This window comes from Bombina bombina, chromosome 4, assembly GCF_027579735.1.
Source record: "Bombina bombina isolate aBomBom1 chromosome 4, aBomBom1.pri, whole genome shotgun sequence".
Lineage (NCBI taxonomy): Eukaryota > Metazoa > Chordata > Amphibia > Anura > Bombinatoridae > Bombina > Bombina bombina.
Genome location: NC_069502.1, coordinates 1046341666 through 1046359214, shown reverse-complemented (window position 1 = coordinate 1046359214; position 17549 = coordinate 1046341666). Strand labels below are relative to the sequence as shown.

Sequence of the window (17549 nt, the reverse complement as noted above, 5' to 3'; positions counted from 1 at the left end):
TCCACCTTGCTGTCGTCTGAGTCGGACTGGAGCTCTCTGCCCTTTACCAATCCAGCCACGGGCCCATCCATCTGGCCCATCAAGACTCACTCTCATTTCATCAGTCCATAAAACCTTAGAAAAATCAGTCTTGAGATATTTCTTGGCCCAGTCTTGACGTTTCAGCTTGTGTGTCTTGTTCAGTGGTGGTCGTCTTTCAGCCTTTCTTACCTTGGCCATGTCTCTGAGTATTGCACACCTTGTGCTTTTGGGCACTCCAGTGATGTTGCAGCTCTGAAATATGGCCAAACTGGTGGCATCTTGGCAGCTGCACGCTTGACTTTTCTCATTTCATGGGCAGTTATTTTGCGCGTTGGTTTTTCCACACGCTTCTTGCGACCCTGTTGACTATTTTGAATGAAACGCTTGATTGTTCGATGATCACACTTCAGAAGCTTTGCCATTTTAAGAGTGCTGCATCCCTCTGCAAGATATATCACTATTTTTTACTTTTCTGAGCCTGTCAAGTCCTTCTTTTGACCCATTTTGCCAAAGGAAAGGAAGTTGCCTAATAATTATGCACACCTGATATAGGGTGTTGATGTCATTAGACCACACCCCTTCTCATTACAGAGATGCACATCACCTAATATGCTTAATTGGTAGTAGGCTTTCGAGCCTATACAGCTTGGAGTAAGACAACATGCATAAAGAGGATGATGTGGTCAAAATACTCATTTGCCTAATAATTCTGCACTCCCTGTATGTACACCAAACAATAAAATAATTAAAAGCAATATGCAAGGAGCATATAAAAATAAGGTGCGCCTAAGTAATATTTGATAAAAAAAAGAGAGAGAAAAAAGAAAAAATATATATGAAAATAAGTGAAAAATAATGTAGATCTAGATATAAAAAAAAAATGAAACAAACAATATGTAAAATATACATATATATATAAACACAATGATATTGAAAAATAATAAGTGCACTGTAAAAAAAGGGGGGGGGTTATAGTAAACCTAAAATATACAATAGTGTTCCATACAAAAAAGTTCAAAGGTGATAACGTGAATTTCCACTGGAAAGAAAAAAGTTCAAATGTGGGCAGCTTTTCTTGAGGCCGATGGTGATTCAGTGAATCTAAGAAGCGAAGACAAAAACAAGAAAGCGCCTCATGGTGTAGTAATCACAATCAAATGAGAAAAAGTGTTATGGAGGCAAGTGAACAGGTACTCACAAGCGAGGTGGCACTCTCATTACAAGAAGTGCAAACAAGCAGGCTGACCTTTAAACAGTAGCCAGTACGCTGGATGGACGAATCTTGTTGGTAACAAGGCAAACCGCTGAATTTCCACAGCCGGATAATATTCTCCTGCAATCTGTGTGTAGTGGAAGTATATGCTCCTGACAGGGAGAAAGGAGAAAAGCTCTGCGGTGGAAGGAGTGAAAGTCAGACCAATGTAATCTGATAGGCTCCTGTGTGTCGACCGGACACTTCCCAAAGTCCATATAAGCATGAAGAGGATCCGAGTATGGTAAAAAAAAACTAGTATTTATTAGAGCTAAACAACGCGTTTCTCGGCCGCAAGCTCTTGGCCGTTTCATCAGGTAGTATACAGGTTATGCCTACCATGAGGCTTAAAAATACATACATTGGATGTGATTGGACGTGAAATCGGCCAATCATAGCATTGAGACATAATTAATACAATGTATGAAAAACAAAACGAAATAGTTTGTCTGTTAAAAAATAACTAGGTGAATAACTAGATAAAAGCAACAAAGTGTTACGCCATAAGGGGCAAAGATCAATTTAGAATTGTAGTTAGTTGGCCACTGTAGTTAGTTGACCATGTTATTTCTACTACAATGTTCCTTTTAGTATTTTTATATACTTTTCTCTTGTTAAGTGTATCCAGTCCACGGATCATCCATTACTTATGGGATATTCTCCTTCCCAACAGGAAGTTGCAAGAGATCACCCACAGCAGAGTTGCTATATAGCTCCTCCCCTAACTGCCATATCCAGTCATTCTCTTGCAACTCTCAACATAGAAGGAGGTCCGCGAGAGGAGTGGTGTTTTATACTTAATTTATTTCTTCAATCAAAAGTTTGTTATTTTTAAATGGCACCGGAGTGTGCTGTTTTTCTCTCAGGCAGTATTTGGAAGAAGAATCTGCCTGCGTTTTTCTATGATCTTAGCAGAAGTAACTAAGATCCACTGGCTGTTTCTCACACATTCTGAGGAGTGAGGTAAACTTCAGATGGGGGACAGCGTGCAGGTTTTCCTGCAAATGAGGTATGTGCAGTAAAATATTTTTCTAAGGAATGGAATTGACTAAGAAAATGCTGCTGTTACCAAATTAATGTAAGTTAAGCCTTAATGCAGTGAAAGCGACTGTTAGCACGCTGGCTTATTAATCTATGTGCAGTAAAGTAATTTTCTAATGAATGGAATTGACTATGAAAATGCTGCTGATACTGAAATAATCTAATTTAAGCCTTAATGCAGGGAAAGCAAGACAGGCTTATTAATAGAGATACATACTCTTTAAAAGAAGGTTGTTTTAAAAACGTTTGCTGGCATGTTTAATCGTTTTTTTGAGGTACATTGGTGATAAGGTTTATTGGGGCATAATTTTTCCACATGGCTGGCTTAATTTCTGCATAGCAACAGTTAACTGAGGTTTCCCACTGTTGTAATATGAGTGGGAGGGATCTAATTTAGAGCTTTTTTGCACAGTTAAATTTACAAAATGAATCATCCAGATTCCCTCAGCAGTCCTTTGAATACTACAGGACATCTCTAAAGGGCTAAAAAGACTTCCAAAATCGTTTATAGGGAAGGTAATCCACAGCTCAGCTGTGGCAGTTTTGTTGTACCTGTTAAAAAACGTCTATGTCGTTGTTGTTGTTTTTTTATCTGTTTTTTTGCATTAAGGGATTAATCATCCATTTGCAAGTGGGTGCAATGCTCTGTGAACTTATTACATATACTGTAAAAAATTTGTTTGATTTACTGCCTTTTTACAATGTTTTTCAAATGCTGACAAAATGTGATTCTCTTAAAGGCACAGTAACGTTTTTTATATTTGCTTGTTAACTTGATTTAAAGTGTTTTCCAAGCTTACTAGTCTCATTATTAGTCTGTTCTAACATGTATGACATAGAGGAAGCTCTGTGTTCATTATGTTTAAAAGCCATGGTGGAACCCCATTTTAGAATGTGTACCAGATGTACTGATTTCATGTTAAACAATAAAGATAATTTTTTGTCTTTAAAAACATTATCACCAGAGGATTCTGTCGAGGGGGAAGTTATGCCGACTAACTCTCCCCACGTGTCAGACCCTTTGACTCCCGCTTTAGGGACTCACGCTCAAATGGCGCCAAGTGGTTCAAGGGCGCCCATAGCGTTTATTTTATCAGAGGTTTCTGTCGAGGGGGAAGTTATGCCGTCTCTCCCCACGTGTCAGACTCTTCGACTCCCGCTCCAGGGATTCACTCTCAAATGGCGCCTAGTACATCAAGGGCGCTTATAGCGTTTATTTTACAAGACATGGCGAAAGTTATGAATAATACTCTGGAAGCGGTATTAGTCAGACTACCTGAAATTAAAGGAAAGCGAGATAGCTCTGGGGATAGATACAGAGCATACAGATGCGTCAAGAACCATGTCTGTTACTGCCTCACTATATGCAGAGGGTCATATTTGTGATTCAGGGGAGATGATTTAACCTGATTCCGATATTTCTATATTTAAAATTTATGCTTAAAATCCTCCACTTGTTGCTCAGGGAGGTTTTAGCAGCTCTGAATGACTGGTTTACAATTACAGTGCTAGAAATTGTGTAGACTGAATAGATACTATACAGTGCCGGTGTGTACTGATGTTTCTTTCAATACCTAAAGAGGTTACAGAAATTATTAATAAGGAATGGGATAGACCAGGTGTGCCGTTCTCTTCCCCTCCTATTTTTAGAAAACTGTTTCTAACAGATGCCACCACACGGGAACTTATGGCAGACGGTCCCTAAGGTGGAGAGAAGAGTTTCTACTCTAGCTAAGCGTATCACTAGCCCTGTCGAGGACAGTTGTGCTTTTTTAGAAAATGTTTATTCAACAAGGTTTTATCCTGTCGCCCCTTGCATGCATTGCTTTTGTCACTGCTGCTGCGGCGTTCTGGTTTGAGTCTCTGGTTGAGGCTTTACAGGTAGCGACTCCATTGAATGAATACTTGACAAGCTTAGAGCACTTAAGCTAGCCAATTCCTTTTTTTCTGATGCCTTGTTTTCTTTTGACTAAACTAACGGCTAAGAATTCTGTTTTTCTTCTGTTAAGTGTGATCAGTCCACGGGTCATCATTACTTCTGGGATATTACTCCTCCCCAACAGGAAGTGCAAGAGGATTCACCCAGCAGAGCTGCATATAGCTCCTCCCCTCTACGTCACTCCCAGTCATTCTCTTGCACCCAACGACTAGATAGGATGTGTGAGAGGACTATGGTGATTATACTTAGTTTTATATCTTCAATCAAAAGTTTGTTATTTTAAAATAGCACCGGAGTGTGTTATTATCTCTCTGGCAGAGTTTGAAGAAGAATCTACCAGAGTTTTTGTTATGATTTTAGCCGGAGTAGTTAAGATCATATTGCTGTTTCTCGGCCATCTGAGGAGAGGTAAACTTCAGATCAGGGGACAGCGGGCAGATGAATCTGCATAGAGGTATGTAGCAGTTTTTATTTTCTGACAATGGAATTGATGAGAAAATCCTGCCATACCGATATAATGTCATGTATGTATACTTTACACTTCAGTATTCTGGGGAATGGTACTTCACTAGAATTACACTGTAAGAAATACATAAAGCTGTTTAATAACTAGAGATTATGTTTAACGTTTTTGCTGGAATGTAAAATCGTTTTCATTTACTGAGGTACTGAGTGAATAAATGTTTGGGCACTATTTTTCCACTTGGCAGTTGCTTAATCTGTTTTTCTGACAGTTTCTGTTCTCCCTCACTGCTGTGTGTGAGGGGGAGGGGCCGTTTTTTTGGCGCTTTTACTGCATCAAATATTTCAGTCAGCAACTCATTGTATTCCCTGCATGATCCGGTTCATCTCTACAGAGCTCAGGGGTCTTCAAAACTTATTTTGAGGGAGGTAATTTCTCTCAGCAGAGCTGTGAGAATTATAGTTTGACTGAGATAAAAAACGTTTATTCTGTAATTTGTTTCCTGCTTTCAGAATTTGTTATCTTTGCTAATGGGATTAAACCTTTGCTAAAGTTGTGTTGTTTACAAGGATTGAGGCTATAACTGTTTCAATTTATTAATTTTCACCTGTCATAGATCTTCTGTGCTTCTTAAAGGCACAGTACGTTTTAATATTATTCTAATTGAATTGTATTTCCAAGTTGCAAGTTTATTTGCTAGTGTGTTAAACATGTCTGATTCAGAGGATGATACCTGTGTCATTTGTTGCAATGCCAAAGTGGAGCCCAATAGAAATTTATGTACTAACTGTATTGATGCTACTTTAAATAAAAGTCAATCTGTACAAATTGAACAAATTTCACCAAACAACGAGGGGAGAGTTATGCCGACTAACTCGCCTCACGTGTCAGTACCTACATCTCCCGCTCAGAGGGAGGTGCGTGATATTGTAGCGCCGAGTACATCTGGGCGGCCATTACAAATCACATTACAGGATATGGCTACTGTTATGACTGAGGTTTTGGCTAAATTACCAGAACTAAGAGGTAAGCGTGATCACTCTGGGGTGAGAACAGAGTGCGCTGATAATATTAGGGCCATGTCAGACACTGCGTCACAGGTGGCAGAACATGAGGACGGAGAACTTCATTCTGTGGGTGACGGTTCTGATCCAAACAGACTGGATTCAGATATTTCAAATTTTAAATTTAAACTGGAAAACCTCCGTGTATTACTAGGGGAGGTGTTAGCGGCTCTGAATGATTGTAGCACAGTTGCAATACCAGAGAAAATGTGTAGGTTGGATAAATATTTTGCGGTACCGACGAGTACTGAGGTTTTTCCTATACCTAAGAGACTTACTGAAATTGTTACTAAGGAGTGGGATAGACCCGGTGTGCCGTTCTCACCCCCTCCGATATTTAGAAAAATGTTTCCAATAGACGCCACCACAAGGGACTTATGGCAAACGGTCCCTAAGGTGGAGGGAGCAGTTTCTACCTTAGCTAAGCGTACCACTATCCCGGTGGAGGATAGCTGTGCTTTTTCAGATCCAATGGATAAAAAGTTAGAGGGTTACCTTAAGAAAATGTTTGTTCAACAAGGTTTTATATTGCAACCCCTTGCATGCATTGCGCCGATCACGGCTGCAGCGGCATTCTGGATTGAGTCTCTGGAAGAGAACATTGGTTCAGCTACTCTGGACGACATTACGGACAGGCTTAGAGTCCTTAAACTAGCTAATTCATTCATTTCGGAGGCCGTAGTACATCTTACTAAACTTACGGCGAAGAATTCAGGATTCGCCATTCAGGCACGCAGGGCGCTGTGGCTAAAATCCTGGTCAGCTGATGTTACTTCTAAGCCTAAATTGCTTAATATACCTTTCAAAGGGCAGACCTTATTCGGGCCCGGGTTGAAAGAGATTATCGCTGACATTACAGGAGGTAAAGGCCATGCCCTGCCTCAGGACAAAGCCAAAGCCAAGACTAGACAGTCTAATTTTCGTTCCTTTCGTAATTTCAAAGCTGGAGCAGCATCAACTTCCTCTGCACCAAAACAGGAAGGAGCTGTTGCTCGCTACAGACAAGGCTGGAAACCTAACCAGTCCTGGAACAAGGGCAAGCAGACTAGGAAACCTGCTGCTGCCCCTAAGACAGCATGAATTGAGGGCCCCCGATCCGGGATCGGATCTAGTGGGGGGCAGACTTTCTCTCTTCGCCCAGGCTTGGGCAAGAGATGTTCAGGATCCCTGGGCGCTAGAGATAATATCTCAGGGATACCTTCTGGACTTCAAATACTCTCCTCCAAGAGAGAGATTTCATCTGTCAAGATTGTCAACAATCCAGACAAAGAAAGAGGCATTTCTACGCTGCGTACAAGAGCTCTTGTTAATGGGAGTAATCCATCCAGTTCCACGATCGGAACAGGGACAGGGGTTTTACTCAAATCTGTTTGTGGTTCCCAAAAAAGAGGGAACTTTCAGACCAATCCTGGACTTAAAGATCCTAAACAAATTCCTAAGAGTTCCATTGTTCAAGATGGAGACTATTCGGACAATTTTACCTATGATCCAAGAGGGTCAGTACATGACCACTGTAGATTTAAAAGATACTTACCTTCACATACCGATTCACAAAGATCATTATCGGTACCTAAGGTTTGCCTTCCTAGACAGGCATTACCAGTTTGTGGCTCTTCCATTCGGATTGGCTACAGCTCCAAGAATCTTCACAAAGGTTCTGGGTGCTCTTCTGGCGGTACTAAGACCGCGGGGAATCTCGGTAGCTCCATACCTAGACGACATTCTGATACAAGCTTCAAGCTTTCAAACTGCCAAGTCTCATACAGAGTTAGTGCTGGCATTTCTAAGTTCACATGGATGGAAGGTGAACGAAAAGAAAAGTTCACTCGTTCCACTCACAAGAGTTCCCTTCCTGGGGACTCTTATAGATTCTGTAGAAATGAAGATTTACCTGACAGAGGACAGGCTAACAAGACTTCAAAGTGCTTGCCGCACCCTTCATTCCATTCAACACCCGTCAGTGGCTCAATGCATGGAGGGAATCGGCTTAATGGTAGCGGCAATGGACATAGTACCCTTTGCACGCTTACACCTCAGACCACTGCAACTGTGCATGCTAAGTCAGTGGAATGGGGATTACTCAGACTTATCCCCTTCTCTGAATCTGGATCAAGAGACCAGAAATTCTCTTCTATGGTGGCTTTCTCGGCCACATCTGTCCAGGGGGATGCCATTCAGCAGACCAGACTGGACAATTGTAACAACAGACGCCAGCCTTCTAGGTTGGGGTGCCGTCTGGAATTCTCTGAAGGCTCAGGGACAATGGAGTCAGGAGGAGAGTCTCCTGCCAATAAACATTCTGGAATTGAGAGCAGTTCTCAATGCCCTCCTGGCTTGGCCCCAGTTGACAACTCGGGGGTTCATCAGGTTTCAGTCGAACAACATCACGACTGTAGCTTACATCAACCATCAGGGAGGGACAAGAAGCTCCCTAGCTATGATGGAAGTATCAAAGATAATTCTCTGGGCAGAGTCTCACTCTTGCCACCTGTCAGCAATCCACATTCCGGGAGTGGAGAACTGGGAGGCGGATTTCTTAAGTCGTCAGACTTTTCATCCGGGGGAGTGGGAACTTCATCCGGAGGTCTTTGCCCAAATACTTCGACGTTGGGGCAAACCAGAGATAGATCTCATGGCGTCTCGACAGAACGCCAAGCTTCCTCGTTACGGGTCCAGATCCAGGGATCCAGGAGCAGTCCTGATAGATGCTCTGACAGCACCTTGGGACTTCAGGATGGCTTACGTGTTTCCACCCTTCCCGTTGCTTCCGCGATTGATTGCCAGAATCAAACAAGAGAGAGCATCAGTGATTCTAATAGCACCTGCGTGGCCACGCAGGACTTGGTATGCAGACCTGGTGGACATGTCATCCTGTCCACCTTGGTCTCTACCTCTGAAACAGGACCTTCTGATACAGGGTCCCTTCAAACATCAAAATCTAACTTCTCTGAAGCTGACTGCTTGGAAGTTGAACGCTTGATTTTATCAAGACGTGGGTTTTCTGAGTCAGTTATTGATACCTTAATACAGGCTAGGAAACCTGTTACCAGAAAGATTTACCATAAGATATGGCGTAAATACCTATATTGGTGTGAATCCAAAGGTTACTCTTGGAGTAAGGTTAGGATTCCTAGGATATTGTCTTTTCTACAAGAAGGTTTAGAAAAGGGTTTATCTGCTAGTTCATTAAAGGGACAGATCTCAGCTCTGTCCATTCTGTTACACAAACGTCTGTCAGAAGTTCCTGACGTCCAGGCTTTTTGTCAGGCTTTGACCAGGATTAAGCCTGTGTTTAAAACTGTTGCTCCACCATGGAGTCTAAATCTTGTTCTTAATGTTTTTCAGGGCGTTCCGTTTGAACCCCTTCATTCCAATGATATAAAGTTGTTATCTTGGAAAGTTCTATTTTTAATGGCTATTTCCTCGGCTCGAAGAGTCTCTGAATTATCAGCCTTACATTGTGATTCTCCTTATTTGATTTTTCATTCGGATAAGGTAGTCCTGCGTACTAAACCTGGGTTCTTACCTAAGGTAGTTACTAACAGGAATATCAATCAAGAGATTGTTGTTCCTTCTTTATGCCCAAATCCTTCTTCAAAGAAGGAACGTCTACTGCACAACCTGGATGTAGTCCGTACTCTAAAATTTTACTTACAGGCAACTAAGGAATTTCGACAAACGTCTTCTCTGTTTGTCATTTACTCTGGGCAGAGGAGAGGTCAAAAAGCTTCCGCTACCTCTCTTTCTTTTTGGCTTCGTAGCATAATTCGTTTAGCTTATAGCGCTGCGGAATCTGTTGGCGCTCTACAAATAACCGATAATAATAATAATAATAATAATTATGAGACTGCTGGACAGCAGCCTCCTGAAAGAATTACAGCTCATTCTACTAGAGCTGTGGCTTCCACTTGGGCCTTCAAGAATGAGGCCTCTGTTGAACAGATTTGCAAGGCTGCAACTTGGTCTTCGCTTCATACTTTTTCCAAATTTTACAAATTTGACACTTTTGCTTCATCGGAGGCTATTTTTGGGAGAAAGGTTCTTCAGGCAGTGGTTCCTTCTGTATAAAGAGCCTGCCTATCCCTCCCGTCATCCGTGTACTTTTGCTTTGGTATTGGTATCCCAGAAGTAATGATGACCCGTGGACTGATCACACTTAACAGAAGAAAACATAATTTATGCTTACCTGATAAATTCCTTTCTTCTGTAGTGTGATCAGTCCACGGCCCGCCCTGTTTTTAAGGCAGGTAAATATTTTTTAATTTATACTCCAGTCACCACTTCACCCTTGGCTTTTCCTTTCTCGTTGGTCCTTGGTCGAATGACTGGGAGTGACGTAGAGGGGAGGAGCTATATGCAGCTCTGCTGGGTGAATCCTCTTGCACTTCCTGTTGGGGAGGAGTAATATCCCAGAAGTAATGATGACCCGTGGACTGATCACACTACAGAAGAAAGGAATTTATCAGGTAAGCATAAATTATGTTTTACTATGCTGGCGCGCACAGCGCTAGGGCTTATATTATGGTCAGCTGTCGTGACTTTAATAAATAAGCTACTTAACTCCCTTTCAAGGGGCAGACCCTATTCGGGCCTGGTTTGAAGGAGATTATTACTAATATCACTGGAGGAAAAGGTAATGCCCTTCCTCAGGAACAAAAAAGTCTAATTTTCGAAACTCAAGACGGTCTGGTGACAACCAGACCTGGAACAAAGATAAGCAGGCCAAGGAGCCTGCTGCTGCCTCTAAGACAGCAGGTAGAGCGGCTCCCTATCCGGTAACGGATCCTGTAGGGGGCAGACTTTCATCTTTCGCCCAGGCGTGGACGTGAGAGAGAGGCCCAGGATCCCTGGGCATTGGAAATTATATCCCAGAGATATCGTCTGGATTTCAAAGCTTCCCCCAAAGAAGGGGAGATTTCACCTTTCACAATTATCTGCAAACCAGATAAGAAAGAGGCATTCTTACACTGTGTAAGAGACCCATCAAGTTTCAGGGGAGGAACAGGGATAGAGTTTTTACTCAAATCTGTTTGTGGTTCCCAAGGAGAGGGAACCTTCAAATCTATTTTTGATTTAAAGATCTTAAACAAATTCCTCAGAATTCCATCATTTAACTTGGAAACTATTCGTACCATCTTAACTATGATCCAGGAGAGTCACTAGAGGGCTACAATGGATTTGAAGGATGCTTATCCTCACATTACGATGCAGAAAGATTACCATCGGTTTTTCAGGTTGCCTTTTTAAACAGGCATTACCAGTTTTGTAGTTCTTTCCTTTAGGGTTAACTACAGCCCCAAGAATCTTTATAGAGGTTCTGGGGTCGCTTTGGCGGTCCTTAGGCCGCGGGGCATAGAAGTGGCCCCTTATTTAGACGACATCCTGATACAGGCGTCAAACATCCAAGTTGCCAAGTCTCATACGGACGTAGTACTGGCATTTCTGAGATCGCATGGGTGGAAAAGTGAACAGGAAGAGTTCTCTATCCCCAATCTCAAGGGTTTCCCTCCTAGGGATTCTAATAGATTTTGTAGAAATGAAGATTTACCTGACGGAGTCCAGGTTGTCAAAGTTTCTAAATTTCTGTTGTGTTCTTCATTCCATCCGCGCCCTTTGGTGGCTCAGTATATGAATGTAATTGGCTTAATGGTAGCGGCAAGGGACATAGTACCGTTTGCACGCCTTCATTTCAGACCGCTGCAACTATGCAGACTCAGTCAGAGGAACGGGGATTACACAGATTTGTTCTCCTGTTAAATCTGGACCAAGAGACCAGAGATTCTCTTCTCTGGGGACTATCTCGGGTCCATCTGTCCAAGGGTATGACTTTCCGCAGGTCAGATGGGACAATTGTTACAACAGAGGCCAGCCTTTTAGGTTGGGATACAGTCTGGAACTCCCTGAAGGCTCAGGGATAGTGGACTCAGGAGGAGACCCTCCTTCTAAGGTATATTCTGGAACTGGGAGCGGTATTCCATGCTCTTCAGACTTGGCCTCAGTTAGCAACTCTGAGGTACATAATTTTTCAGTCGGACAATATCACGACTGTGGCTTACATCATCCATCAAGGGGGAACATAGTTTCCTAGCGATGTTAGCAGTCTTAAAATAATTCACTGGACAGAGACTCTCTCTTGTCTGTCAGCTATCCATATCCCAGGTGTTGAGAACTGGGAGGCGGATTTTCTAAGTCGTCAGACTTTTCATCTGGAGGAGTGGGATTCCCTCCGGAGGTGTTTACACAAGATCAAGCAGGAGAGTGCTTTGGTGTTTTTGGCAGCGCCTGCGTGGCCACGCAGGACCTGGTATACAGATCTGGTGGACATGTCATCCTTTCCACCACGGTCTCTGTTTCTGAGACAGGACCCTCTACCTCAGGGTCTTTTCAACCATCTAAATATAACTAATCTGAGATGGACTGCCTGGAGACTGAACGCTTGATGTTATCAAAGCATGACTTCTCCGAGTCAGTCATTGATACCTTTAATACAGGCATGAAATCCTGTCTCTAGGAAAATTAACATAGATATTTTTATGAATCCAAGGGTTACTCATGGAGTAAATTCGGGATTCCAAGGATATTATCTTTTCTCCACGATGATTTTGAGAAAAGGGTTGTCAGCTAGTTCCTTAAAAGGACAGATTTCTACTCTGTCTATTCTTTTGCACAAGCGTCTGGCAGGTATTCTAGATGTTCAGGCATTTGGTCAGGCTTTGGTTAGAACCAAGCCTGTGTTTAAAACTGTTGCTCCGCCATGGAGCTTAAACCTGGTTCTTAAGGTTCTTCAAGGAGTTCCGTTTGAACCTTTTTCATTCCATAGATATCAAACTTTTATCTTGGAAAGGTCCTTTTTGGTAGCTATTTCGTTCCTTTTTGGTAGCTATTTCCTCGGCTCGTAGAGTCTCCGAGTTATCTGCGTTACAATGTAATTCTCCTTATCTGGTCCTCCGTACGGATAAGGTGGTTCTGTGTACCAACCTGGGTTTTTACCTAAGGTGGTATCTAACAAGAATATCACTCAAGAAATTGTTGTTCCATTCTTGTACCCTTATCCTTCTTCAAAGAAGGAACGTCTATTACACAATTTGGACGTGGTTCGTCCTTTAAAGTTTTACTTACAAGCTACTACAGATCTTCATCAAACATTCACCTTGTTTGTTGTCTATTCTGGTCAGAGGAGAGGTCTAAGACTTCAGCAACCTCTCTGTCTTTTGGTTTAAAAAAAAAAAAAAAAAAAGCACAATTCATTTAGCTTAGGAGACTGCTGGACAGCAGCCTCCTGAAGGTATTACAGCTCCTACTAGAGCTATGGTTTTCACTTGGGCCTTTTTAAAAATGAGGCTTCTGTTGAACAGATTTACAAGACGGAGTCTTGGTCTGCGTCTTATACTTTTTCAAATTTAAAAATTTGATTCTTTGCTTCTTCGGAGGCTATTTTTGGGAGAAAGGGTTTTTATAGGCAGCGGTAACTTCCGTTTAAGTACCTGCCTTGTCCCTCCCATCATCCGTGTACTTTAGCTTTGGTATTGGTATCCCATAAGTAATGGATGATCCGTGGACTGGATACACTTAACAAGAGAAAACATAATTTATACTTACCTGATAAATTTATTTCTCTTGTAGTGTATCCAGTCCACGGCCCGCCCTGTCCTTTTAAGGCAGGTAATTTTTTCATTTAAACTACAGTCACCACTGCACCCTATGGTTTTTCCTTTCTCTGCATGTTTTCGGTCGAATGACTGGATATGGCAGTTAGGGGAGGAGCTATATAGCAACTCTGCTGTGGGTGATCTCTTGCAACTTCCTGTTGGGAAGGAGAATATCCCATAAGTAATGGATGATCCGTGGACTGGATACACTACAAGAGAAATAAATTTATCAGGTAAGTATAAATTATGTTTTATTCTAAAATGTTCTTGTTTGGAGATAGAGCACTTGTGCAGGCAGACCGGGAGCCATAGAAGTCATAGAACTAAGTACCCAATTAGAATGAACATGCTGTCACTCTGAATGTAAAGAAATTGATTTATCAGAACTATACATATTGGTTTCTAACCAGTTGTTTTTGGAGAGTGAATAAGGTAATTTAAGTCCTAAATCAATTCAAAGTAATTAGTATTAATGTGTTATACTTTACATTCAAGAGTTCAGAAATTAATGTTAACTTAATTATTGCATGTTTTCTAATAAATAATCAATTTCAATAAAGCAAAGTGGTAGATGTCTTCTAATAATAAATATTTTCTTCTTTTTTTTTCTTTTTTTTTTCTCCATAGGTTGCAGACTTTGAAAGTTTTATTGGTTCCTTAAACGATCAAGGATACCTATTAAAGAAAGGACCAAGAGTATATCAGCTACAAACTATGTAGCTGGGCTATCAAAAAACATCACAACTTGCTATTAAGTAAAAGTGAAATATTTTTCACTATATACTGTCTCAGTCAATATTTTATTTCCTTAGAAATAACACAAAAAATGAAAATGTATATTTTAATCTTTAATTGAATGTGTTTATGTGTGTTTTACATGTATGCATTGTACATTACATATTAAGAGCTTGTTAACAGTATTTTTAAACTGGAATAAGACGTGTGCTTTAGTTATATGCTAAAATGGCTTTTTCTTAGTTACTAAAGGTTTACACAATTTGTCTTCAAAATAAACATCTATTTCAATATGCCAGTAAAAACTTTTTTTTGTTTTGTAATATGTCTTATTTCTGTTGTCTAAAAAAGTTTGTGAGCAATCTAATCAAAAAAGTTGTTTGTTTATATATAAAGCTGTATTTATTGCTTCATCATTTCTAAGTACTAGAGAGTAACTGGAGTCATTGGCTCCCAACTGTCTTGTACAAGGTAACTCTATACCAGTAAAGGCTAACCTTCAGAACTGCATTTCCCATGATGCTCAACTAGAAAGCAGGGTTCCTAAGCATTATGGGAAATGTAGTTCCAAAACATCTGGAGTGCCAAGGTTAGCCATCACTCCTCTATACCATTCTGAGAAATGTCTTCCACCTTGATATAGTTTCCTTGTAAGAATACAAAAGTGTGCAGTGCCATGTCTGTTGTGCATACTAATGCATTTTCTATTCTAAAAAATAGTTTCTCTTCTACAAGATCGACCTTAATTAAATGTGGTTTATATGGGATATTTAAATAAAAAGGTTATTTCTGACCCTACCAAATGTTGCTTAAATAACTGTTGCAAAAATATTTTGTCAGTTATTGAGAACAAAATTGTGGGGAGGGTATTATTTCTTAATATGAGGAGAGTCCACGGCATCATTCCTTACTGTTGGGAAATACTGAACCTGGCCACCAGGAGGAGGCAAAGAAACTCCAGCCAAAGGCTTAAATACTCCCCCTACTTCCCTCATATCCCAGTCATTCTTTGCCTTTCATCACAGGAGGTTGGCAGAGAAGTGTCAGAAGATTCAGAGTAGTTCCTTATGAAGGGTATCTACCCTTCAAAATGGAACTGGAGTTTTAAGTCAGCCTCTCAGTGAGAGCATTGATGATTGTTAGAGTCTGGAGATGCAGGATGAGTCTTTCTGCAAACCCATCCAGACTCGTATTAACAGCTCCTAAGCAATCAGTGTTGACGAGTTTCACTGCCTGCTTCCATCACTCAAGTCCATGTCAGGAGCGATGCTACAAGACTGTCACACTTGAGAGCCTGTGTTTCTGTTCCACTGCATAGATTCTGGTAAGATAGTTTAATTTTTTATACACATATAATAATGCAAGAAGACAGGGTCACAGTGTGGCTCCTTTTATCTGTATGGAATCAAGGGTTAATATCTCCGGAGGGGGATTATTGAACAGGGGGGATTAATCACATAATTTCTCTTGTTAAGTGTGTTCAGTCCACGGGTCATCCATTACTTATGGGATATATTCTCCTTCCCAACAGGAAGTTGCAAGAGGATCACCCAAGCAGAGCTGCTATATAGCTCCTCCCCTCACATGTCATATCCAGTCATTCTCTTGCAACCCTCAACAAAGAAGGAGGTCGCGAGAGGAGCTGGAGTTTTTACTTAACTATTAACTATTCTTCAATCAAAAGTTTGTTATTTTAAATGGCACCGGAGTGTGCTGTTTTTCTATCTCAGGCAGTATTTGGAAGAAGAAACTGCCTGCGTTTTTTATCTATGATCTTAGCAGGCGTAACTAAGATCCACTGGCTGTTCTCGACATTCTGAGGAGTGGGGTAACTTCAGACTGGGAATAGCATGCGGGGTCCTCCGCAAATGAGGTATGTGCGGTACTTTATTTTCTGGGAATGGAATTGACTAAGAAAATACTGCTGTTACCGTATGATGTAAGTACAGCCTTAAATGCAGTAGTAGCAACTGGTATCAGGCTGATAAATGTATGCGCAGTCGAGTTATATTCTAGGGACTAGAATTTGACTGAGAAAATACTGTTAACACTGAAATAATACTTAAGCCTTCTCTGCAGTGGTAGCGACTGGTAGCAGGCTTAGTGATAGCTTTGCATGACATTGAAAAATGTTGTTTTTTAATAAAACGTTTGCTGGCATGTTATTCGTTTTTTTGTGAGGTACTTTGGTGATAAATCGCTTTGGGCATGATTTTTTCCACATGGCTAACATATTTTCCTGCATGGAAACCGTTATATCAGGGCTCCCACTGTTGTGATTGGAGTGGGAGGGCCCTTGTTTTAGCGCCTTATTGCGCAGTTAAAATTATTGCACAGTCTTTCTGCTTCTTCCTCCTTGATCCAGGACGTCTCTGGAGAGCTCAGGGGTCTGCAAATTTCATTTGTGAGGGAGGTAATCAGTCACAGCAGATCTGTGACAGTGTGCTGACTGTGATTAAAAGCGTTAAATCTTAATTGATATCTGTTTTATCCGTTTTGGGTATCAAAGGGTTAATCATCCTTTTGCTAATGGGTGCAATCCTCTGCTAATAGTACACTTCTTGTTAAGAATTGTTTAATTATATCTGTATTTTTGAAGCGCTGCAGCGTTTTTTATATTGCTTGTAAAACTTATTGAAAGTGATTTCCAAGCTTGTTAGTTTCATTGCTAAGTCTGTTTTAACATGTCTGATTCAGAGGAAACTGTTTGTTCATCATGTTCAAAAGCCAATGTGGAGCCCAATAGAACGATGTGTACCAATTGTATTGATATTGCTTTGAATAAAAGTCAATCTGTACCGATAAAGAAGCTATCACCAGACAACGAGGGGGAAGTTATGCCGCCTAACTCTCTTCACGTGTCAGTACCTGCGTCTCCCGCTCGGGAGATGCGTAGGATTGAGACACCTAGTACATCTAGGCCCTTACAAATCACTTTACATGATATGGCTAATGTTATGAAAGAAGTTTTATATAATATGCCCGAATTAAGGGGCAAACGCGATAGCTCTGGGTTAAGGACAGAGCGCGCTGATGACACGAGAGCCATGTCTGATACTGCGTCACAACTTGCAGAACATGAGGACGGTGAGCTTCATTCTGTCGGTGACGGTTCTGATTCGGGGAGACCGGATTCAGAAATTTTAAATTTAAGCTTGAGAACCTCCGTGTGTTACTAGGGGAGGTATTAGCGGCTCTGAATGATTGCGACACGGTGGCAATTCCAGAGAAATTGTGTAGGTTGGATAGATACTATGCGGTACTGGTGTGTACTGACGTTTTTCCTATACCAAAAAGACTGACAGAAATTATCAGTAAGGAGTGGGATAGACCCGGTGTGCCTTTTTCCCCTCCCCCGATATTTAGAAAAATGTTCCCTATAGAC

General features: G+C 41.2%; 1 protein-coding gene across 1 annotated transcript in view; it reads left to right on the top strand.

Annotated features, from left to right (window-relative positions):
- Window positions 1-14469, top strand: part of MCM8 (minichromosome maintenance 8 homologous recombination repair factor) — a 465182-nt gene extending 450713 nt beyond the window's left edge. The window contains exon 19 of the mRNA XM_053712690.1: window positions 14057-14469. Within this exon, the coding sequence (XP_053568665.1) occupies window positions 14057-14149 (93 nt within the window). The 3' untranslated portion in view covers window positions 14150-14469. The remainder of the gene's footprint in view (window positions 1-14056) is intronic.
- Window positions 14470-17549: the final 3080 nt, after the last annotated feature.